The sequence below is a fragment of the Ranitomeya imitator genome, chromosome 2 (genome assembly GCF_032444005.1).
Source record: "Ranitomeya imitator isolate aRanImi1 chromosome 2, aRanImi1.pri, whole genome shotgun sequence".
Taxonomy (NCBI): Eukaryota; Metazoa; Chordata; class Amphibia; order Anura; family Dendrobatidae; genus Ranitomeya; species Ranitomeya imitator.
Genome location: NC_091283.1, coordinates 394338618 through 394365319, shown reverse-complemented (window position 1 = coordinate 394365319; position 26702 = coordinate 394338618). Strand labels below are relative to the sequence as shown.

General features: G+C 44.0%; 1 protein-coding gene across 1 annotated transcript; it reads right to left on the bottom strand.

Moving 5' to 3' along the window:
- Positions 1 to 14237: 14237 nt before the first annotated feature.
- LOC138666663 (zinc finger protein 547-like) lies at positions 14238 to 26471 on the bottom strand. Its single transcript, XM_069754852.1, has 8 exons — positions 26286 to 26471; positions 22586 to 22636; positions 22212 to 22361; positions 21903 to 22082; positions 21697 to 21820; positions 21516 to 21613; positions 19942 to 20029; positions 14238 to 15425 (listed from the first exon to the last, which is right to left on the bottom strand). Exons 1-8 carry the CDS (start codon positions 26469 to 26471, stop codon positions 14593 to 14595), a joined length of 1710 nt encoding a protein of 569 aa, XP_069610953.1. The 3' UTR covers positions 14238 to 14592.
- Positions 26472 to 26702: the final 231 nt, after the last annotated feature.

Here is a 26702-nt window from a genome sequence, read left to right as displayed (position 1 = left end):
TCCAACACTATCAACTGATAGAGCAATGTCTAAAAAATCAATCTTGTGTTCATGCCAGATGTATGACAATTTAATATTATAACTATTCTCGTTTAAGGAAGACATGAACCTTTCCAAATCAGAGACCGGCCCCTGCCAAATTATCAGAAGGTCGTCAATATAACGAAACCAGCACTGCACATGGTCGGCGGCGCATGCCCCATCCCCGCGAAACACCTCCCTCTCCCAAAAGCCGAGGAAGAGATTCGCGTAGGCTGGCGCACACGCCGCCCCCATGGCAGTGCCGCGTTTCTGTAAGTAGAACCGGTCCCTGAATGTAAAGAAGTTATGATACAGCACGAACTGTAACAGTTCGAGTAGAAGATCAACAAGTGATCCATCCAGACTGCTCATCTCCAGAAAGAAACGCACCGCTTGCAGACCTTGTTGGTGATCGATACACGTATACAGGGACTCGACGTCCGCGGTGACCAAGAGCATGTCAGATTCCAAACAAAGACCGTCGACCCGTACCAAGACGTCCACAGAGTCCCTGACATAGAAGGGCAATGTCTCGACCAAAGGTTTAAGGTAATGATCTATGAATTTACATACTGGGTCGGACAGCCCTCCGATGCCAGAGACTATGGGACGCCCCGGGGGGTCGACGGGATCCTTGTGGATTTTAGGCAGGAGGTAGAGGGTGGGGACTTTGGGAAATTTTGTCATTAACCCATCCAATATCTTTTTGGGGATAATCCCCTTCTCCCATGCCTGTATCAAAATCGTATCAAGTAGCAGTGAGAATGTGGTCAAAGGATTTCCAGGGAGTACAGTGTAATAATTTTTATCTCTTAATTGTTTAAGAGCCTCCTTCTCATACTTATCCACCGGCCAGATCACGACATTCCCCCCCTTGTCCGCAGATTTAATAACCACGTCATCTAAAGTTCTTAATTGTTTAAGAGCATGTCTATGTTCAGGACTGAGATTGTCCCTCTTTGTTCTAGTAGGTATGTTTTTAAAATCTTCTGTTACCAAGCGTGCAAAAATATCGATTTGCGGATAGATGGACAGGGGGGGGGAAAGTCATTGATCTGGGCACGATGGACTTAGGAAAGTTGGCCACACTCTCAGAATCCTGCTCATGAAGTAACCCTTCCAATACCTCCAATGCCTCTTGCTCAGACTCACCGCGGACGCCGAAATCCTCCCCTGGTCGATGGTGCAGCCTCCTCAAGACCAACTTGCGGCAAAAAAGATGAAGGTCCTTTACCGCTGTAAAATAATGAAAATTATTAGTGGGGGAAAACGATAGGCCCAAACTAAGAACCTCCTGCTGTGCCTGAGATAAACTATGTGTGGAGAGATTAATTACCTCTAAGTTGTTAGTGGCACTGCGAGTTTTCTTAAAGTACTGGTGCGGCGGAGTGACTCTCCTTCTATTGGTTTTACTGTTCTTTCTAAGGTTTCTGGTATTCACCGCTGCTGATGTGCCCTCAAAGGGGGGATCACCAGTATTGCTTCGTAATTCATCTACAGATGTCGAGGAGGACATTGATCCGGATCTAGACCCACCTGGTCTACTGATTTTATTGGTTCTCCTCCATCTATAGACAGTCTTACTCTGGTAATCAGAATTATCCCTCTGGAATTTCTTAGATTTCATGCTGACAATTTCTTTTTCCCATTTTTGGAAACATAATTCCAGATCCTTATTAAGTACTTCTAGTGCAGTTGCAGAGAGGTCTTTTTTAAGATTACCCTGAATCTCTTCAATATCCTTTTCAATCTCTTTAAGTTTCAAATCATCAATCTGCATCAGGATCTCCATAAACCCTTTAGAGCAATCATCAGCCACTTTTTCCCACTTATCCTTTAAAGATTCATCATTGACCAAAAAAGATGGGAAAATCTGAACCCGCAAGCCACGTGGAGTCAGGTTCTTAGCAATATAGCGTTCCAAGAACGCCCGGTTCCACCACACTTTAGTACGTTTATGAAGGAGGTCTTTAAGACAAGTAGTTTGCTACTGTGTATCTCTGCTATTTAAAACCATGCTTGAGTCATCCTTAAATACCTCATTTAATTTATGGAGCCATGTTTGATCACGGGCTCGATAGTCCATATGTTTTGGATCAAAAGCTGTGAGAAACACAGAAACGATTATATACAAACAAATATCCAAAAGCATATCTATGCTAGTACTAGGGTTCCTTCACCATGAAGAGAGATCCCAAATAGCGTAAGGGGGTGTGTGCATAAACACTAGACCCAAATACCAGGTATAAAGAATACCTTAACACACCACTCACAAAGAGAAGGTAAAGGGATAACAACATTTTTATTAAGTTACAAATCATACAAATATTATAGTTAAAACCACACAAATATCCGAGGAAAGGTGTTTACTCAAGCCAAATGCACAGACAGGACAGAGGAAAAGTATTCAAGTTCTAGAGTCATGTGTAAAGTGTATACCTATTGGTGAATACAACAGGTACAGCCAACTATAAATGGCCCAACAAGTGCAGCGTGCATAGTGCAAAAGATCCATGCAATACATAGGTCAGATGGTCACTGAACACATACCCATATCGTCTGCCCGTCCTCCGTCACTGAGGCCCCGACGCGCGTTTCGCTGATCGCTTTATCAAGGGGAAAGGTGTGCCTGTCATTTCTCTAAAAGTCCGGGTTTAAATAGGCGTCCAAGCTTACACATTACCCAGTGACGCGTCGCGTATGGCACCGCACGCCCCGGCTCCAGGTGCATCTGTTTCCGGCGTTCCTAATCAAAGTGCGGGGAGGAAATCCTCCATGACGTCACATCCGCACTGTTGATCATATGGGAAGCCTTCAACAAAATGCCGGATATCGGGTGCAGTGCGCATGCGCGTCGCCATATTGGGGGAGCCTGATAACGATAATGAATGAAACCGCATCCAACCAGTGGCATATAGGCAGACGGCATACCGCCGTCAGTCAAACCACAAAGACGCCAAGATTTACATCACAAAACAGGTGGTAATGTATACAGAATCATATATAATTTTTCATACTCTGGGCACCATATACCGTAGTTAAAACATATGATGCATACAGATTACATAAACATATCCAGCCAAATAAGGAGTCCCTTATATATGGTCCACATTTCCAAACGATGTCAAATAAGGGACTTCTGGATAGACATCACCAATCTTCAAAAATATGGAGTCCTTGCATGGTTCTCCCACATTGCCAGTGAATAGAGAGATATCATTCGATACAGAAGGATAGTACGGATGGCATCATAAACCAGGACAGTTATTGACGATGGTTCTTTCATAATCAGTACTAGAGTAAAGAAATTTAATTACAGAAGAAACAATTTAAAAATGCACACACCCCCTTACGCTATTTGGGATCTCTCTTCATGGTGAAGGAACCCTAGTACTAGCATAGATATGCTTTTGGATATTTGTTTGTATATAATCGTTTCTGTGTTTCTCACAGCTTTTGATCCAAAACATATGGACTATCGAGCCCGTGATCAAACATGGCTCCATAAATTAAATGAGGTATTTAAGGATGACTCAAGCCTGGTTTTAAATAGCAGAGATACACAGGAGCAAACTACTTGTCTTAAAGACCTCCTTCATAAACGTACTAAAGTGTGGTGGAACCGGGCGTTCTTGGAACGCTATATTGCTAAGAACCTGATTCCACGTGGCTTGCGGGTTCAGATTTTCCCGTCTTTTTTGGTCAATGATGAATCTTTAAAGGATAAGTGGGAAAAAGTGGCTGATGATTGCTCTAAAGGGTTTATGGAGATCCTGATGCAGATTGATGATTTGAAACTTAAAGAGATTGAAAAGGATATTGACGAGATTCAGGGTAATCTTAAAAAAGACCTCTCTGCAACTGCACTAGAAGAACTTAATAAGGATCTGGAATTATGTTTCCAAAAATGGGAAAAAGAAATTGTCAGCATGAAATCTAAGAAATTCCAGAGGGATAATTCTGATTACCAGAGTAAGACTGTCTATAGATGGAGGAGAACCAATAAAATCAGTAGACCAGGTGGGTCTAGATCCGGATCAATGTCCTCCTCGACATCTGTAGATGAATTACGAAGCAATACTGGTGATCCCCCCTTTGAGGGCACATCAGCAGCGGTGAATACCAGAAACCTTAGAAAGAACAGTAAAACCAATAGAAGGAGAGTCACTCCGCCGCACCAGTACTTTAAGAAAACTCGCAGTGCCACTAACAACTTAGAGGTAATTAATCTCTCCACACATAGTTTATCTCAGGCACAGCAGGAGGTTCTTAGTTTGGGCCTATCATTTTCCCCCACTAATAATTTTCATTATTTTACAGCGGTAAAGGACCTTCATCTTTTTTGCCGCAAGTTGGTCTTGAGGAGGCTGCACCATCGACCAGGGGAGGATTTCGGCGTCCGCGGTGAGTCTGAGCAAGAGGCATTGGAGGTATTGGAAGGGTTACTTCATGAGCAGGATTCTGAGAGTGTGGCCAACTTTCCTAAGTCCATCGTGCCCAGATCAATGACTTTCCCCCCCCTGTCCATCTATCCGCAAATCGATATTTTTGCACGCTTGGTAACAGAAGATTTTAAAAACATACCTACTAGAACAAAGAGGGACAATCTCAGTCCTGAACATAGACGTGCTCTTAAACAATTAAGAACTTTAGATGACGTGGTTATTAAATCTGCGGACAAGGGGGGGAATGTCGTGATCTGGCCGGTGGATAAGTATGAGAAGGAGGCTCTTAAACAATTAAGAGATAAAAATTATTACACTGTACTCCCTGGAAATCCTTTGACCACATTCTCACTGCTACTTGATACGATTTTGATACAGGCATGGGAGAAGGGGATTATCCCCAAAAAGATATTGGATGGGTTAATGACAAAATTTCCCAAAGTCCCCACCCTCTACCTCCTGCCTAAAATCCACAAGGATCCCGTCGACCCCCCGGGGCGTCCCATAGTCTCTGGCATCGGAGGGCTGTCCGACCCAGTATGTAAATTCATAGATCATTACCTTAAACCTTTGGTCGAGACATTGCCCTCCTATGTCAGGGACTCTGTGGACGTCTTGGTACGGGTCGACGGTCTTTGTTTGGAATCTGACATGCTCTTGGTCACCGCGGACGTCGAGTCCCTGTATACGTGCATCGATCACCAACATGGTCTGCAAGCGGTGCGTTTCTTTCTGGAGATGAGCAGTCTGGATGGATCACTTGTTGATCTTCTACTCGAACTGTTACAGTTCGTGCTGTATCATAACTTCTTTACATTCAGGGACCGGTTCTACTTACAGAAACGCGGCACTGCCATGGGGGCGGCGTGTGCGCCAGCCTATGCAAATCTCTTCCTCGGCTTTTGGGAGAGGGAGGTGTTTCGCGGGGATGGGGCATGCGCCGCCGACCATGTGCAGTGCTGGTTTCGTTATATTGATGACCTTCTGATAATTTGGCAGGGGCCGGTCTCTGATTTGGAAAGGTTCATGTCTTCCTTAAACGAGAATAGTTATAATATTAAATTGTCATACATCTGGCATGAACACAAGATTGATTTTTTAGACATTGCTCTATCAGTTGATAGTGTTGGATTCATCCAGACTGACATTCACCGGAAGAAGACTTCCGTTAACTCAGTTCTCCACGCCTCCTCGGGACATACTTATTCTACCATTAAAGCTATCCCCACTGGTCAATTCCTTAGAGCAAAACGTACGTGCTCCACGGCAGATAAATTTGAGGAACAGGCAAAGGACCTGAGAAATCGCTTTATGGAAAGAGGGTATAGCCAGAGAAATATCAAACATGGCTATCACCGCGCAAAATATACCCCTCGACAGAGATTATTATGTAGTTCTAGTACACGCAAGGATAAAAACGATGCGCAAATTAGATTTATCTCTACATTTAACTGTCAGTGGGATCTTATGCGTCAGGTCCTAACGAAACACTGGCCTGTCCTTCATACAGACCCTGTACTTAGTAAACAAATCTCTGAGAGACCCCTAATCACTGCAAGGAGGGGCAAGAATCTTAAAGACCAATTGGTAAGAAGCCACTATGTGGCCCCCCATAGGAGCCCTTTTGGTGATTCAAAGCAAAGATGGGGCTGTTACCCATGTGGGAAATGCATGGCATGTAATTTGGGTAATGTTGTTAGGGCTAAGACCTTCAAGACCATTGATGGTGCTCGTGAATATAATATTGTTCACTATATTTCATGCACCACTACCTATGTCATCTACTTTGCCCAATGCCCCTGTCCCAAAGTATACATTGGGTTAACTTCAAGAGAATTACGGGTCAGGGTGAGGGAGCACGTGAGGGACATCTCGGCGGCGAGAGGGGAGGAAGACCCATCCATGCTAAAGACCATACCAAAGCATTTTCATTTATGCCACAATTCTGATCCACGTGGCTTTAAGGTCTTTGGCATTGATAGGATACATGGAGGTGTTAGAGGGGGGAATTTAAAACAACTACTGGCACAATCAGAAACCAAATGGATTGTGGAATTGGGTACCATGTCCCCTGCTGGGCTCAATGAAAAGTTAAGTTTTGTTCCATTTTTATAAGATCTCTGCTTTTTAATCTTTATTTTTTAATTCCTAATTTCTATATTGTGTTATTTCTGTCGTGTTTTTTCGTGTTTTCGTGATTTTTAAATTGTTTCTTCTGTAATTAAATTTCTTTACTCTAGTACTGATTATGAAAGAACCATCGTCAATAACTGTCCTGGTTTATGATGCCATCCGTACTATCCTTCTGTATCGAATGATATCTCTCTATTCACTGGCAATGTGGGAGAACCATGCAAGGACTCCATATTTTTGAAGATTGGTGATGTCTATCCAGAAGTCCCTTATTTGACATCGTTTGGAAATGTGGACCATATATAAGGGACTCCTTATTTGGCTGGATATGTTTATGTAATCTGTATGCATCATATGTTTTAACTATATGGTGCCCAGAGTATGAAAAATTATATATGATTCTGTATACATTACCACCTGTTTTGTGATGTAAATCTTGGCGTCTTTGTGGTTTGACTGACGGCGGTATGCCGTCTGCCTATATGCCACTGGTTGGATGCGGTTTCATTCATTATCGTTATCAGGCTCCCCCAATATGGCGACGCGCATGCGCACTGCACCCGATATCCGGCATTTTGTTGAAGGCTTCCCATATGATCAACAGTGCGGATGTGACGTCATGGAGGATTTCCTCCCCGCACTTTGATTAGGAACGCCGGAAACAGATGCACCTGGAGCCGGGGCGTGCGGTGCCATACGCGACGCGTCACTGGGTAATGTTTAAGCTTGGACGCCTATTTAAACCCGGACTTTTAGAGAAATGACAGGCACACCTTTCCCCTTGATAAAGCGATCAGCGAAACGCGCGTCGGGGCCTCAGTGACGGAGGACGGGCAGACGATATGGGTATGTGTTCAGTGACCATCTGACCTATGTATTGCATGGATCTTTTGCACTATGCACGCTGCACTTGTTGGGCCATTTATAGTTGGCTGTACCTGTTGTATTCACCAATAGGTATACACTTTACACATGAGTCTAGAACCTGAATACTTTTCCTCTGTCCTGTCTGTGCATTTGGCTTGAGTAAACACCTTTCCTCGGATATTTGTGTGTTTTTAACTATAATATTTGTATGATTTGTAACTTAATAAAAATTTTGTTATCCCTTTACCTTCTCTTTGTGAGTGGTGTGTTAAGGTATTCTTTATACCTGGTATTTGGGTCTGTGCCTTACATATCCTACACACACAAGATACAGGGCTCCACTCCGTACATATCCTACACACACAAGATATACAGCTCCGCTCCATACATATCCTACACACACAACATGCACAGCTCTGCTCCGTACATATCCTACACACACAACATGCACAATACTGCTCAGCGCATATCTTAAACATTCGGCTCTGCTACATATAAAATGGTACACAAACAACATGCACAGCTTGGCTCCGTACATATCCTACACACACAAGATACACAGCTCCGCTCCATACATATCCTACACACACAACATGCACAGCTCTGCTCCGTACATATCCTACACACACAACATGCATAATACTGCTCAGCACATATCTTAAACATTCGGCTCTGCTACATATAAAATGGTCATGTGAACATAGCCATACACAGCATGCACATCGCACACACGATTCTGCTCTGCACACATTATACACACAAGGCTCCGCTCCGTACATCTCGTATACACATGGCTCTGCTGCGTACACCTCGTGCAAACACAGCTCCGCTCTGTACACCTGGTACAAAGACAGCTCCGCTCTGTACACCTCATACACACATGGCTCCGCTCTGTACACCTTGTACACATATGGCTCTGCTTCGTACAACTTGTGCACACACGGCTCTGCTCCATACATGTCGTACACAGACGGCTCGGCTCCGTACACCAGGTCATATGAGGACATCTGTTGTGAATTCTGTTGTCGAACTCCCTCCTGTGGTCGTGAATGGTACTTCGGCGAGTTCTGTCTATGGGCTCCCTCTGGTGGCTTTGAGTGAAGCTGCTGCTTCTAAGGTTCCTTACACAGGTGACGTGGTTTATCCTTTGGTTGGCTGCTCTATTTAACTCCTCTCAGATCGTTACTCCATGCCAGCTGTCAATGTTTTTGCATTCGTTCAGTTCGCTCCTGGATCTCTCTGGTGACCTGCCTTCTCCTGCAGAAGCTAAGTTCCTTATAGTCTTATTTTGTTCTCTGTTTTCTTGTCCAGCTGGTTTTCATGATTTTGTCTTGCTAGCTGGAAGCTCTGGGATGCAGAGTGGCCCCTCCGCACCATGAGTCGGTGCGGAGGTCTTTTTTTTGCACACTCTGCGTGGTCTTTGTAGGTTTTTGTGCTGATCGCAAAGTTACCTTTCCTATCCTCTGTCTATTTAGTAAGTCTGGCCTCCCTTTGCTGAAACCTGTTTCATTCCTGCGTTTGTGACTTTCATCTTACTCACAGTCAATATATGTGGGGGGCTTCCTTTACCTTTGGGGAATTTCTCTGAGGCAAGGTAGGCTTTATTTTCTATCTCTAGGGCTAGATAGTTCTTAGGCTGTGACGAGGCGCCTAGGTCTGGTCAGGAGCGCTCCACGGCTATTTCTAGTGTGTGTGATAGGATTAGGGCTTGCGGTCAGCAGAGCTCCCACATCCCAGAGCTCGTCCTGTATGAGGTTTAATTATCGGGTCATTCCGGGTGCTCCTAACCACCAGGTCATAACAGACATCCAGCAGAGGGCGCATCACCACGACTGAAGGTAACTATAGGTCATTGACCTACATTACCTTCATTGCCCGGGGTTTTACAGGCACGAGCACATCTGGATTATAGCAGAGCTCCTGCCTGTAAAATATTTTAACCCCTTCAGATGGATTTACATCGTGGGACGTTACAGATCTACGGAAGGTATGTATATTTTTGGTTTATTATTTTTAATTTGTTACAGGTGGAGGTTCTTCAGGTGGATTGAGAGAGCAATAAAATATTACAACAACCTGTGTGTTTATTTCATTAAAATACTTTGCAATATTGTGTGTGCTTATTTTAACCATTTGATACAATTGGATTAATAATGGATAGGTGTCATAATTGACACCTCTCCATTATTAATCTGGCTTTACCCCATATCCCACCGCTACACGGGAATGGGAAGAGAGTGGCCAAGTGCCAGAATAGGCGCATCTTCCAAATGTGCCTTTTCTGGGGTGGCTGGGGGCAGATGTTTTTAGCCAGGGGGGGCCAATAACCGTGGACCCTCTCCAGGCTATTAATATCTGCCCTTAACCCTTAAATGTAATAGCTACAGCGCCGAAATTTTGCACATACACACTACTAACATTAGTAGTGTGGAATATGCAAAAAAAAGGGGGATATGACATGGTTTACTGTATATAAACCATGTCTCATATCATGTCGGGTTTAGGCAGGAGAAATGAAAAGCAGGCAATTGAATTACCGGCTTTTCTGCTATATCGCGCTGAAGTAAATGTAAATATAAATAAATAAATATATATATATATATATATATGTGTGTGTCTCAATAACATAAATATATATATATATATAAAACTAAACCCGACTTAGGAGCGAAGATCGCCGACCGCCAACCCGATCCCACAGTGAGATCGGGTCGGGTTTCACGAAACCCGACTTTGCCAAAAGTCGGTGACTTTTGAAATTGACCGATCTGTTTCGCTCAACCCTAATCCCCAGATCATCACAGATCATCCACTACATTTCACAATGGGTGCAAGACACTGTGGCTTGTATGCCTCTCCAGGTCTCTGTCTAAATATTATACGACCGGGTGTTGATCTGGGTATATAAACTCCCAGGTTGGAGACCCCAGGTTATCTGAGAACAGAATCATGACAGTCATATCTTCAGTGTTGTCCCATGAAAAGATCTAATAAAACATTTACAAAAATGTGAGGAGTGTATTCACTTTTGTGAGATACTGTACATGTCACAGACACCTTCACCCATTAGATAAGTCACATACAAATTACACATTAGATACATGCCAATCACACATCACTCATTAGATTCATGTTACTTACACATCAGATACATGTCAGTCCCACACTCACTAGATACATGTCACACACATTAATCACTCATTAGATACATGTTGTTAGGGTTGACGGATTGCACTAAATGAAATTAAACTATAAAGTGCAATCGCAACACCATGCAGAGATGAATAACTGCTGCTAGTGTGAATAATTACGGATAAAAAAAACTAAAACACACTGAGTTAACTCCACGCAGTGTGAATAGAACACAGAAAACCAAACCCTAATTCAACTCAGAGGTGTACAGGGAGAGGAGTATCTACTCAGCTAACCACCGAGAGGTACAGGAACAGTAAGTACCAACTCAGCTAACCACCAAGGGGTACAGGGAAGGTAAGTACCAGCTCAGCTAACCACCGAGGGGTACAGGGAAAGTAAGTACTGGCTCAGCGAACCACCAAGGGGTACAGGAGCAATAGGAAGTGTGTAATACCCCATTAAAACCACTGCTAAAGAACACATAGGTGGAACTTGCTCTGTGGTGCAATAGCCTGTTAACACCACATGAAAGTATAGCATACACACGGGACGAAAAAACACGCAGCATACCTCCTCTCCAGAGGAGTCGGAATTCTAATGGCTTGATGCCAGCCCTGAACTAATACAGCGAATCTCCTCTCCGGAGGTGTTGGAATTCTAATGACACAGGGCCATCCCTGAACACTTGCAGGCAGAGATCACTGATGTCCCACTGGTAACTGATACTATGCAAAACGCACAGACAGAATGATAGCAAATCCACACACACCAAACACAAGTGACACTAGCAGGGAGCTACCCTGAAAGCCCTTTATGCACCAGGCTCCACCCCAAACATTCACACCCAGTCGGATGGGGTGACGCCCATGGGCCATTCCGGAGCTGCCACATAACCAGAGCAGAAAGCATCCGAGCACCAATGACCAGGCGCCACATCAAGGACATGTTCAGTAAGGTAATTTCTGGACTTAGACTCCAGAAAGTGGGGCTGCCTCTGAATACCACTGGTTACCATAGACTTTAGCTGGAGAGCCAGCAGTAACCACACGTATAACAGGAGCCTGAGCAAGATGCCGGGACCAACATCTGTGCTAAGCAGCAGACCAAGCAGCTGGACCTAAATGGGAGACCAGAGCAACAAACAGTGCCTGCCATACATCCCACCTGGCTTGGAAGTCCTAGCGTTTAACACATTACATACACATCACTCACTCATTAGATACATGCCACTCACACATCAGATACATATGACATACACATCACTCACTAATTAGATGCATGTCACTCCCATATTAATTACTTTGCACTTACACTTCAAATGTCTTGGCAGATAATATATTGACATCCCTACTGTGATAATTACTGTACTATCTATTATAATTGTTAGGCTCCATCTGCAAGATGTGTCAATAGGAAAACCTATAATAAAACATCTCTACATGTTTATCTGATCCATCGTACAGAATTGTCCCCTTTTTTCTGTGCCCCTGCCCACAACAATAACAATATAGCGTCAGTGCCCACTCCTCATTCAATACCCATTCTGTTGGACCACTAGGTCTCTCTTTCCTGCTCCGTTCTCATGTCCCTTCCTATACAGCTGTTTCTCCTATATGCTTCACCCCTTTACTTGCTTCCTTACCACACCTGACTCCTGTTTCCTTCCCTTCACCTGCAGGGCCAGCTCATTTGAATCCACATCTGCTCCTGCAGCAGCCTGTTCACCAAAATAGGCAAAAGAAAGTGGTGGAGCCATTGATCAACTTTGTGTAGGAAATCATATCACATCATTGGGAGACTGGAGAGGCTGACTGCGCAAGTGCCAGAATAGCCTCCAGAATTTGCATGGAGGGAGGAGAGCAGCCAGGAGGCGGGTCAGCTGAAGTCTAGCAGTGACATCAATTGTGACGTTATGACTTCTTTCCAGACAAGAAAAGACTATTCGGTATGTGACCAGATCCTCCAAAATCAGGAGTGAGGCTGGTCACATACAGAAGTGTGGTATGTAGACAACAGTGCAGAATGCGAACATTGAGTACATTACAAACTTTCAGCATTCTGGAGTCTCGTTACACACACCAAATACTTAAAAAGCCCAGATTACCCCTTTAAAAATCATTCTGAGGAACAGGAAATGCACATTCAAGAAATTTTTTTAAAAATTGCAGCCAAACACATCACTAATGCTCCAACTACTATACTAAAAAAAAAAAATTAATCGGTCCTTACCACAAACAAGCTATAACAGGAAATGAGCAGTGTCATTGTTGTGTAAGGAAAAAAATAAATTACTCCAGTCGATAGTAGTAGTGGAGCGCCCCCAGACACAGGGCCGCGGGTTACTCGGTACCGGTCCTCTCAGTCTCGATGCTGGGGTTGTCAAGGTGGCTGGACCTGGTCCGTGACCCTGCTAAGGGGCGTCCAATGAAAGGGGTGATGATAGTTTGTCAAGGGTTCGTGACGCCACCTGTGGCATTCGGTTAGGGTGACCAACGCTGCTTAGGGGTCCGCTGGGGTGATGGAATGGCAGCTAGATGGTATACCTTCCCACAGGTGAAGTATATCCCCAGGGCTTCCCAGTAGTGTAGGTGGCGATGATGTGAGGTGCAGTTAATAACGAGGACACAGGGTTGCAGTCTCTTTACCTTTTACTGAAGACTTCGGGATCCGCAATCCAGAGCACTGTTAACTGGGCTGGCTGAGTCCGACCGGTCCAAAGGCACATCCAGAGTTCCCTTTGCAGGTGGAAATCAGTGCCTACCAACTGGCACCTGTGTGTTGTAGTTCTTCCCTGCTGAGCATTCGGGATAGTCCTCACAACTTTCGTATCTGTTCTTTCTCTTTCTCTCCGTCCCCCAAGTTATTGTCTGGAAAGGATGCACCCGTTTGACGGGAAGGCTCAGAGCTATTCTGGGACCCTAGAGACGCCCCTCTCCAACTTTGCCCCTATGTCTGCTTAGGTGATGTAAGGTAGACAGCCAACCTAAAATCAACTGTCCTGCCGCTGTTTTAAGTAATGCTTGGAGTCTGTTACTTCCTCGGCGTTCCGGCCACCGGCAACGCGCCTCAGTAGGATGTTGCCGATCACGGGGCACGACTCCTACTGGATATTTCCTTGTGCTGCGATTTCATTTCTCACTTCTCCACAATATCCTTCGCTTCGTGTCCTTCCTTAGGATGCCGCCGCAAGGTAGTGCAGGCGCGGCTCCGTCCTTCTGCTAGACACCTGCCAGGAACCCACCCCTGACAGGTCCTCCCTGGAGCTCTCCCAGGCTGCGTTCTCACTAACTTCCTATCCAACCTCCAGTTTTACCAGAGTGTGAGGAGTGGCCTAATACATAGTGCCTTTTGCTCCCCCTGGTGGCCGGAGTGTGAAGTGTAATGTGTGACTGTGATACCTGGTCAGGTGAACTCCTTTAGTGCAATCAGACATAACATCACTCCCCTTTAGTGGCAGAGCGACATTACTGCAACGACCAAGACTCTGGGGTGCTGCAAGTAGCATTTTCGCAGCATCTGCAACAAGTGATCCTGTTTGCATGGGCCAATATTACTGCATTTCAAATCATGCAAAGTTGCTGTGGTTCATAAAGCCAAAGAAGGTCCAACACACTACAAGATGGGTGACAAAAGTTGCCCATTCAGTGTATACATGAGTTATTTAGATTCTATTTGCTTTTTGATAACAAATGTTTATTGCTAATTTAATATACAGTATTTCTTAATCATCATTAAGAGCTTTATGTTTCTTTCCATTTTTCTACTATGACATGTGATTTTACTTTGCCTGTAACCAATTTTTGTAAGTTGCATATCTTGTCAATAAAATCATTTAACCCCTTAATGCCATTAAAAAGCGGCGCTGTGGTTTAAGTACCCTTAACTGCTGCCGTGAAAAGGTGTATTGGTGGTCGTTAAGGGAAATTTTCTGATGCGCAACAAAAAATGATTTTTGGTTAAATCATTTCCCACATTATAAACAAGAAAATGGTTACTCTTTAGTGTGAATTCTCTGATGTCTAAAAATACTTGATTTAGATGTAAAATATTTTCCACATTTTGAACATGAAAATGACTTCTGCCCTGTGTGAATTCTCTGATGCTTAACAAGATTTGATTTAGATGTAAAACATTTCTCACATACTGAACATGAATATGGCTTCTCACCTGTGTGACTTCTTTGATGAATAACAAGATTTGATTTATTTGGAAAATATTTCCCACATTCTGAACATGAAAATGCATTCTCTCCTGTGTGAATTCTCATATGTGCAACAAGATTTGTTTTCTGATAAAAACATTTCTCACATTCTGAACATGCAAATGGCTTCTTCCCTGTGTGTGTTTTCTGATGTCTAGCAAGATGATATTTGTGAAAAAATTTCCCACATTCTGGACAAGACAATAAATTCTCCCCTGTGTGAATAATTTGATGTTTAGCAAGATTTGATTTGTCTGCAAAGCATTTTCCACATTCTGCACATAAAAATGGCTTCTCTCCTGTGTGAGTTCTCTGGTGTTTAGCAAGATCAGATTTCCGAGAACAACATTTCCCACATTCTAAACATGAAAATGCCTTTTTTCTTGTTTTAGCTTTTTGATGTTGACTAACTCTTTTGATATTTTTCTTTTTCTTAACTGTCGGTGATAAATCGGTAGAAAGAACCTGTTGAAAAAGATCACATGAAAAATCTTCGTTGTGAAGGGCTGGAGCTATGTCTTGGATAAAGGCAGACTCTTCAATTATATCTGGTATGATACTATGGTCATTTGCTTTAACATCTGAAAATGTCATATGTTCCTCTGAGGTCCTCACACAGTCATCTGCCAAAAATAAAAATATTATTATAGCATTTTTTTCTTTACAGTTTTAAAATAATGTTAAATTCTGAAACATTTGACTTTTACAGATGCAGAGATATTAAATCTGCTTAGTTTGAATTTGATTTATATTTCTTTATTTACATTTTGAGAAGGATAATTTAGAATGAAAAATGTAATATAATTTTTTTTCAGTCCAGCATAGATTGAAAAAATAAAAAATAAGGCATACTTGCTTTATAGATTTATTGATGCTTCTCTTCCAATGTTGCCCACGTACCGCTCCAGGTTCCATAGTTCCACTTCCGGCCAAACATGCGACCGCCTCAGCCAATCATTGATGCTTGCTGTGATCAGTGATTGGCTGCAGCAATCATATTTCTGTACGGCCAGAACACAGATTCTTTAAGACTGGCGTTTTATACACAAGTGTTAATGAAGGTGAAAAGAAATTCGGCACTCTTTGAGTGGACTCAAATTTAAAAATTTATTGCAGGAACATAAATATGAACAAGACAACCCAGTCAGTAAAACCAACGCGTTTTGACCAGAAGGTCTTTATCATGTTTTATGTATAATGCCTTCTGGTTGAAACGCGTTGGTATTGCTGATCGAGTTGTCTTATCCATATTTATGTACCTGCAATGCATTTGAAGATTGTACTCTGCTCACAGAGTGCCAGATATCTTTTCAATGCTAATGTTTGACAAGCTCATGTGCCCGTGCGTCTATAAGAGGATTGCACTGCAAGACTGGTGAGCTGGAATCCCTGGTGGGTATTGGGACCATAAGATATCACAAAAAGAGGCCAAGTTCATTTACCAGAAGGGGATTTGAGGCCTGCGGTCTGAATAATCAGCTTCAATTTAGTTGTTTCATTTTGCCCCCACTGTGACACTTTCTCTCTAAGGCTACTTTCACACTAGCATGGTTTGATGCATGTCACAATGCGTCACAATGCGTCGTTTTGAAGAAAAAACGCATCCTGCAAAGTTGCCTGCAGGATGCGTTTTTTCTCCATAGACTTTCATTAGCGACGCATTGCGACGGATTGCCACACATTGCATCCGTCGTGCGACGGATGCGACGTGTTTTTGCAGTCCGTCGGGTCCGCTTTTTCCGATCGCGCATGTGCGGCCGGAACTCCGCCCCCTCCTCCCCGACCTTACAATGGGGCAGCGGATGCGCTGTAAAACTGCATCCGCTGCCCCCGTTGTGCTTTTACTTCACAGCATGCGTCGGTACGTCGGCCCGACACACTGCGACGGGCCCATACAGACGCTAGTGTGAAAGTAGCCTAACCCTGATACCCTGTGTTTGTTCTTTTGTTAACAAGACCCGCCATGGGACCATAATATGTGATGGCCAAAATCGATTTTTCAATCGTACCAGTATAATATTTAATAATGAGAACATGGCTCTCTTAAGTACTGAATTATTTCTTACCTGCATAGTAGTATAAGGAGTCTAGCTGGTAACCAAAAAAGACTTAACCCCTTAAGATACATTATGATCCAATGTAAAAGATCTGATTAAAGGGAACCTGTCACCCCCAAAATCGAAGGTGAGCTAAGCCCACAGGCATCAGGGGCTTATCTACAGCATCCTCTTCTTGTCTTCACGCTGCGGCTCTGGCTCCGGCGTACTTTGTCTGCCCTGTTGAGGACAGAGCAAAGTACTGCAGTGCGCAGGCACCGGGAAAGGTCAGAGAGGCCAACAGCGTGAAGAAAAGAAGAGAACGTCATCGTAAGAAGATAGGAGGCCCCGGACCGGACTGCGACACCCATTGGACCAGAACCGCAGCGGGACCACCCCTGGGTGAGTATAATCTAACCTCTTTTTCTCATCTTTCAGGATACATCGGGGGCTTATCTACAGCATTACAGAATGCTGTAGATAAGCCCATGATGCCGGTGGGCTCAGCTCACCTTCGATTTTGGGGGTGGCAGGTTCCATTTAATAAATGGAAGACCTGTGGTGAATAATGAAGGACTTGGGGACACATCTGCTAGCAGGATAAGAGTTAATGTCTGTAATGGCTGAAGAAAAACCAATGTGCAGGTGCAGGATGGAATGCATCCACAACTCACCACTGAAAGAACTGCTCACGCGCGTGCACGATGACATTCTACAGCCCGAATCAGGGATTTATCGACTGCTACGAGGGTGCATTTCCAAGGTGGAACTCAATGCGTTCCACAAAAAGATAATGAGCACGTGTGCGGGAGAATCACTTCTAGACTCTGACCCAGAGGTGTAATTATAGGAAAAAGAAAAGGTGTATATATAGAACATTGGTTACAACATGCAGACAACATTTGAGGGGATATCGTTCTGGCTGGCAAGCATGGATGTACACCACTCCCCTGACCGCAACCTGACTCTCTAAAGGACTGATACATCTGCTAAGTTATACATTGGTTTTGCATACTGCTCTTCTTCTAATGAAAATAAAGTATGTTCTCCTGATGAACCAATTGAGGGAAAATGGGTCGAGAATTGTACATACTTGGGACATTTTACCAATACAAACCTGAAAATTATTTGAGATCAATAATAACAATCACTTTCACGACACAGGGATTTATAGGGACAGATAGAGAGCGCTGACTGTGAGCAGAGGTGCCATTTGCTATACTATAGAGTGCAAACCTTCACGACAAGGTAGGGACACTATAGCTGTTCATTAGGGCAAGCATAGTCCCGATGTTTCTTGGTTGTGTCCAGAAGAACATTTTTTGTTTTTATATTCACTTTTAAAGATTTTAAATACTGTGTCTTTAATATACGGTAAGTGATGTTTTATATATATTTTTTATGATGTAGTGCCAAGTCAGTGAATTGGCCATTGAAACTGCCCATAATCATGTGTTAATAAAACCATATACAATCATGGCTGAATTTGTTGGCCACCTTGATATTTTTCCAGAAAAGGAATTATATTTCCCAGAAAATTATTAAATAATTGCAATTACACACGTTTTGTTATACACCTGTTTATTTCCTTTGTGTGTATTGGAACAATACAGAAAAAAAAACAAAGTAAAAAAAAAGGCAAATTGGACATAATTTCACACAAAACTCCAAAAATGGGCCAGATAAAATTGTTGGCCCCCTCAACTTAATATTTGGTTACGCACCCTCTGGAATAAATAACTACAAAAAAAATCACTTCTTATAACCATCAACAAACTTCTTACATCTCTGAACAGGAATTTTGGACCACTCTTCTTTTAGAAACTGCTCCATGCTTTTCATATATGAAGGGTGCCCTTCTCTCAACAGCAATTTTAAGATCTGTTCACAGGTCTTCAATGGGGTTTAGACCCAGACTCATTGCTGACCACTTCGGAAGTCTTGTTTCCATTCATTTCTGGATGCTTCTTGAAGTATGTTTGGGGTCATGTCCTGCTGGAAGACCCAGGACCTAGGACACAAACCCAGCTTTATGAAACTTGACACTACATTGCTACCCAAAATAGAATGCCTTGCACATAGTCAATGCACTCGGTAAAAGAGGCAGCAGTTCAACCCCAAAACATCTTTGAATCTCCACTATATTTGACTGTAGGTGCTGTGATATTTTCTTTGCAAGCCTCATTACGTTTTTGGTAACAGTAGAATGACGTCCTTTACAAAAAGCTCTATCTTGGTCTTATCTGTCCACAAGACGCTTTCAGAGAAAGATTTTGTTTTACTCACATACATTTTGGCAAACCGCAGTCTTGCTATTGTATATCTCTGTGTCAGCAGTGGGTCCTCCTGGGTCTCCTGCCATAGCATTTCATTCAAATGTATAAATCACGCTAACGCTGATGCACCCTGAGCCTGTATCACAGCTTGAATTTCTTTGGAACTTGAATGGGGCTATTTATCCACTATCCGGACTATCTTGCGTTGCACCCTTTCATCAAGTTTTATTTGCCATCCAAGTCCAGGGAGATTAGGGGTTGTAAACTTTTAAATTATGTTGCGTACTGTGGATAAAGGATCATCAAGATCTCTGGAGATGGACTTGTAACCTTGAGATTGTTGATATCTTTCAACAATTTTGGTTTTCAAGTCTTCAGACAGTTCTCTTCTGCTGTTTCTGTTCTCCATGCTTAGTGTGGTACACAAGCAAAGATTCAGTCAACTTCTTTCCATTTTATCTGGCTTCAAGTGTGATTTTCATATTGCCCATACCTGTTACTTCCGACAGGTGAGTTTGAACGAGCATCACATGTTTGAAACAAAGTCGTTTACCCACAATTTTGTCCTGCCCACTTTTGGGGTTTTGTGTGAAATTATGTTCAATTTGCCTTTTTTGTCTGTTTGTTTGAGTTGTTCCAATACCCACAAAGGAAATAAACATGTGTACTTGCAATAATTTTGTGAGAGAAATATTACATTTTCTGGAACAGTTTCAAGAGTGCCAACACTTTCAACCATGACTGTATATAATATATACCACATAATTAAACAAGTAAGTGACTGATTAGAATCTGTGACTTCTCTGCATTTAGTGGTCACTACTCACCTTTGTGGTTATCTGTAGGAATCTCTTTACACCGCTCATCATCCCTCACATGTGTCTCTGTAGTATTAATATGGGGCAGATCTTTAATCTAAAACACATTGTAATAGTCAAAGTCACATGGGGAAATCACAAGAAATACTATTAAAGAACAGGAAAAAATTCAATAGTTAGAGTGACAACCTAAAATAGTTAGTTATCACATAGCTGCTGGTCTTCTGTATAAATCCAACCTATCTGGTCCTAATTCTAACCAGCAGTTTCCATAACCAGAAAATTGTGAGAAGATCCAGACAACATCTAATGTCTTCCTGTCATCTCCACCAAGTATAAAACATGCAGTGAATGGCTATCTTATTACAAACGCCATATAATACTTGCAGCATCGCATCTGTGCACGTTGCCTCTCTCCCCACGCAGTTACGCCAACTCACTCTCCGCCGCGGACCCTGTCCCGCTCTTCTTCCTCCATTGCTGCTGCCCAAGGTGCCCCGATGGCTAAAAGATCCCCGCGCACTGTGCTTAGGACCTGCCAGCACCAGCTGTGTCGATCTGTATATCAGCCAGATCCACCAGCACTTGCCGTGCTATCTGTACCAGTCCGCACTTGCTCGTGCCTGCCTATTTCAGCTATTTTTCCCTCCGGGCTGTTCCAGCTGCCAGTCCTTTTGGGGGTCAGCTGCCGTGCGTCCGTTGTCTGTCCTGGAGTAGCACCTGGTGTTCATCGGGAGCCAAGCCTAATCCCACCATCAAGGACTCTGGTGAAAATTCAGGTGCTCATCCTGCATGCTCTCCTCGGACCACGGTACAGTGTTTCCACCACTCAAGTTACAATTCTTAGATAATATCTACTGTCCAAACATCAATCCACATGAATCTGAGGACCCAGGTTGTGCCAAAAAAACATCCCCCACATCATTACTCTTTTTCCCCAGCCTGAAACGTCGACAACTGACAGAAAAGTTCCATCAATTCTTACTGCTCTTGCCAAATTCTCCGGTAAGTTGCACTAGAAATCTAAATTCATCAGACCAGGTAATGTTTTGATCAGCAACACAGTTTTTGCACTCTTTGAACTTGCTAAAGATTTTCAATTTCATCTCTGTTAGATAATAATGGTCTTCTTCTGTTCTATCAAGAGTTAATCAAAAAGATTTTCACTGACTAGGTCCAGTCCTTCAGTGCAGCAAGATGAGGGCAGTCTTTACTTAGGCAGTGGGCATCCTTGTCCCAGCATCCTGCACATCTCTAGTGTTTGCTAGGCCCTGATACTTCATGATGTCACAGCATGACGCATCTCATGATATATTGATCAGATTAATCGCCATTTGAGCTACAGACAGCAGAAGTGGACATCTCAAATCTTTTTTCTCAACCACATTATATCCCACCTGTGTTAAGGAAAGACAAATGCTTTGGGCATGTTATTCAGACACTAGTGCTGAATTCAGCTGCCATTTATGCGACTGCACAAAGCGTGACAATTCCTGACATCCTTCGACATGAGTGGTTTAAAACAAGACCTTAACAGCCTTCTACACATTATAGGGGAGATATCATGACATCTCTCCATCTACCTGGTGATCCTGAGGAATATTGGAATCTTCTGGTTTACTGTCCTGTGGAAGAAGAGGACGGGGACATCTCTCTGGTGTTGTCCTCTTACTGGATAGAACTGGAGGAAACACATACAGGGACTGAATTCATTCTTTACATACAGATAATTATAGGCCGTGTGTATTTAGTCCTGTCTATTACCTGGTGATGTGAGGGGCTGGGGAACCTCCATCATGACGTCCTTGTACAGATCTTTGTGTCCTTCTAAATACTCCCACTCCTCCATGGAGAAATAGACGGTGACATCCTGACACCTTATAGGAACCTGACACATAGAATGATACTGTCATCCCCCGATCCCTCCATAGCGTTACTGTATAATGTCCCAGCATTCCCAGCAGTGTCACCTCTCCAGTCAGCAGCTCAATCATCTTGTAGGTGAGTTCTAGGATCTTCTGGTCATTGATGTCCTCATGTATCAGGGGGTGAGGTGGGGTCCTCATGATTGGGCTCAGGGGTCTTCCCCATCCCTCAGACACAGGGGTCTGACAGCGCTCATTAGAGGTCTTCTTCACTACTGTGTAATCCTGGTTATGGAGAGACACATTAATAAACCTCACTAAAGACATTTCCAGAGTCCTCACCTCTCCAGTTCTGTCCATCTGTTATTCCCATAGATAAGAATGATGTAATGTGACGTCATCAGAATCTCTCACCTCTCCAGTAAGCCGGAAGAGGATCTCTAGGGTGAGGTGTAATATCCTCTCCGCCATCTTGTCCCTCTCCCTATCCATCCTTGTAGGGTCACTCAGGAGAATTCTCTTATACAGAAGATCTCCACTGAGAGGATCCGATATTGTAGGGACCTGAATGGGGAGAAGATGACGATGTAACATCATAAAGATCCCATGTAAGAAATCTCCGGAGCTGTTACCGGCGTCACATGATCACTACATCCAGTCATGGCCCCGTCCTGCCCCCAGTATAACACACAGTCCCATTATAGACACATACAGAGATTTATCACAGGCTCAGCACTGAGGGGGTTAATGTCCCCTGCGCCCAGTAATGGGGAATCTCCAGCACCTACCTCCACCTGCAGAGCCGCACACCACATATATGGCTGTTCTGTGCACAGGACCTGGGATGAGGTCACAGGAGGGGAGGAGTCAGGGGTCACATGATCAGGGGTCCCAGCGTATGGGTCAGGAGCAGGGTCTGCTCCAGGTTTACGTTGGCCCCTTGAACACATACCACAAGTCATAATGCACAGATACAGCAGAGAAATATAGGTATAGTACAATGCCAAAGATTTCACTTCTTACATTACATGAGTGATATCTATTGTAAATTCTACAATAGCTCAGAAACGGGACAGTATGCTCCTCCATAAGGCATAATGAGCCGCATATACTGCTCCATACAGAATAATGAGCCCCATATATTGATCAATACATAATGGGCCCCATATAATGCTCCTTGTCAGTCTGGAACTAGACATCCTTCCTCGGGAAACAAGTACACAGTGAGGGGACCAAGATCTCTGGAAATCCCTATCTAGAGAGTAAAAAGACTGAGCAGCTCCCTACAACTATCATTCAGTGCCTTACACATACCCGCTGTATACAGTATATGGCCACATATAATGCTCCATACGGTGAGAGCCCCATATATTGCTCCAAACATAAAAAAAGAAATCCCTCTCCTCGCTGGACGCAGGTCCTGACTCCTAAGCATCGCCGTCTTGCTACCATCTGCACTGTGAATGTTCTGAGCAGAGGGCACTCAGTAGTGACATCATCACGCCCTCTGACCTGAAATGTCAGAGTCAGAAGACGCCGCAACTGTGAAAGAATGGGGAGAGGAAGGTATTTCAAGTACCAGGGCCCTGAGCAAGCAGAGGGGAGCCCACTCGCGAGCGCTGGCATCGGGCTCCCATGGCATGCCTGTGTCCCCAACGGCGAGTGCCTCTCCCCACCTGCTCAGAGCCCCAGCACTTGCCTGATACGCCGGGTGCTGATTGTGGCCCTGGTCAGGAGGGATTTATGGTGTGTATGTAGCAACGCTGTCTGTGTTTGATGTGTCTGGAGCAGAGCCATGTGTGTACGACATGTACAGAACCATGTGCGATGTATACCATCTATACTGCTTTATACTGGGCTGGGATATTACTCAGCAAAACAGTGGTGTGTTTCTGTGCTGTGGATAATCCTGTGTACATCGGCCTTCATCATCACAATTCACCATGTTGGACACTCACACAGGATGGGGCTCACTCATTGCTCCGGTAAAATGAAAGCGATAGTCTGATATGTTGTATTTGGCAGAGAAGACAGTTTTGCTGTATGACAATAAGTATCAGTCTGTACAAACCAAAAATGGAAAAGTCTACTTTTTAGGCCATGTTCACACAGTGCGTTTTTTTCTGCGGAACCGCAGCGTTTTTGCCGCTGCGGTTCCGCAGCTGTTTTCCATGCAGGGTACAGTACACTGTACCCTATGGAAAACAGGAACCACTGTGCACATGATGCGGGAATCGGGAAAAAAAGCCGCGCTGAATAGCCACGGTAAAAAAGAAGTACCATGTCACTTCTTTTTTTCGGAGCCGCAGCGGTTCTGCACCCATAGACCTCCATTGTGAGGTCAAACCCGCAGTAAAACCCGCAGATCAAAAATATATCTGCGGGTTTTATTGCGGTTTGTGGTGCCGAACCGCTGCAGCAGGAAGTGCGGGGAAGCGGGCCGAAGTGCGTGGGCGGAGTGTGGCTGCCCCGATCCCACCCCCCCATGCTCCGATGCCACCCCCGTACTCCGATGCCCCCCCCGTGCTCCGATGCCCCCCCGTGCCCTAATCTCCCCCCCTTATACTTACCCGGCCTCCCGGTGTCCGTCCGGCCGTCTTCTCCCTGGGCGCCGCCATCTTGCAAAATGGCGGGCGCATGCGCAGTGCGCCCGCCGAATCTGCCGGCCGGCAGATTCGTTCCAAAGTGCATTTTGATCACTGAGATATAGCCTATCTCAGTGATCAAAATAAAAAAATAGTAAATGAAACCCCCCTTTCCTTTGTCACCCCCATAGGTAGGGACAATAAAAAAATTTATAATTTTTTTTTTTTTCCACTAAGGTTAGAATAGGGTTAGGGGTAGGGTTAGGGGTAGGGTTAGGGGTAGGGTTAGGGTTAGGGGTAGGGTTAGGGTTAGGGGTAGGGTTAGGGGTAGGGTTAGGGTTAGGGGTAGGGTTAGGGGTAGGGTTAGGGGTAGGGTTAGGGTTAGGGTATTTTCAGCCATTTAACTTCCTAGAAAACACACAGACTCTGCATAGAAAACTGCATAAAAAAAAGGATCAAAAAACGCATCAAAAAACGAACCAAAAAAGCACAAAAAAAGGACCAAAAAAAGGACCTGCATTTTCTGCCAAGAGCTGCGGTTTCAGTCCTGAAAAAAAAAAGGATGGAAATCAGGAACGTGTGAACATACCCTTATAGTCTTAATATATTGGATCCTCTTATGCTCTGATATTGGAGATCCCTCCATGTCTCTCTACTGTCTCATCTTCAGGACAGAATGATTCTTAACTTTATCGTGTGGATGTGTAACCAACATTATCTAAAATCCTAGAATCCTTGTATATTCAGGGGCGCATTGTAGGATATATTTGTGTTCAGTGGACAAGGTTGGCGTTACGCACTTCAGTATAAGCTGGCCATCTATCTCGTGTCCACATGGAAAGTTGAACATGATATCACCTCCGATGCACAGGGGCATACAGGCACACTTTGATGATGTCAGATGTGCTTACAACTAACAAGGGAGTATGATTAGGAAGTGGAAGATTGGAGAATGGAAGTTTCGGGGAGGTGCGTGATAGCGACTCTTTGCAAGCTGTTCTACTCAAAGTGACGTTGAGTGGCATAGTTTATCATTGCTATGCCCCAGTGTTTATTGTCCCATCCAGAACAAAATTACCTCCTAAAAATTTGGAGTGAGGGCGCCATGATAACCCTCTATAAATTATGAGTGAGGATCGGTTGATGACCCTTTAAAAATTTTGAGTGAGGTCCACCTGATGACCCTGTAAACATTATGAGTGAGAGCCACAAATGACCCTATAAATATTTGAAGTGAGGGCCACATGATAACCTTCTAAAAATTTGGAGCAAGGGCAAAGGAAAAGGAGTAGGACAAGAAACCATGATCCGTATACCTTTTTTGGGCAGAAAGGGGTATATGGAAATACACCAGGAGAAAAAAGGAACATTTGAATTAGCTTTAATTTTCCGCTGCTCTCATCCAGTTGAGTTGAGAAGTCTGGGCCAATCCAAGCCTTGTTCGCTTTGATAAGAGTAATCCTGTCAGCATTTTCAATTGACAGGCGGATGCGTCTATCAGTTATTATGCCCCCCGGGGCACTAAAGACCAGCACCTCCAATACGTAGAGGGACAATTATGCCATGTATCCAGCTTGACACCCAATAGTTGTACGGCACAGAGGACGATGGCATGGTCAGCTAGTGCCTTCTGGTTCAGACAGGTCAATGCTGTTATGGGTAGTACCCTCGGTAGCACAGTCAACCATCTCCTGTTCCTCCTCCTCAGCCTCCTTCTCATTATTACCCAATCCGCACTATGAAGATCAGATGAGGCTGTGCTGGATAGTATCACCCTGTGTACTTTCTTCCTCCATCTTCATCTGCTCCACATGCAAAGCTTCCTCTTTAATTGTGAACAGTGAGCGTTTGAGTGGACACATAAGCTGAATGGCTACACTGATTATGGCGTATCACCGCTCACCATCTTAGTTGATTTCTCAAGGTTTTGTAGATCCTCACAAATGTCAGACATCCATACCCACTCGTTGGTTGTTATGTGCAGAGGCTGACTGGAATATCGATGGGCATGTTGTAGCTGGTATTCAACTACTGGCCTCTGCTGCTCACAGTGACTTGCCAACATGTGCAATGTGGAGTTCCAGTGCATGGTCACATTGCACAACAGTGGGTGAGCTGGCACTTGCAAGCGCTGCTGCAGCATTGCCAGACCGAAAGCAGTTGTAGCTGACTTACAGAAATGGGGATACGTTCACAAGTAACTCAGGTAAATCTGGGTAGGTTTTTATAAACCGCTGAACCACTAAATTGAGCACGCTGGCCAAACTTCAGAGTAGTCACCAAGGTACAGCCATTATCTCACATAACCATGCCTGGTTGT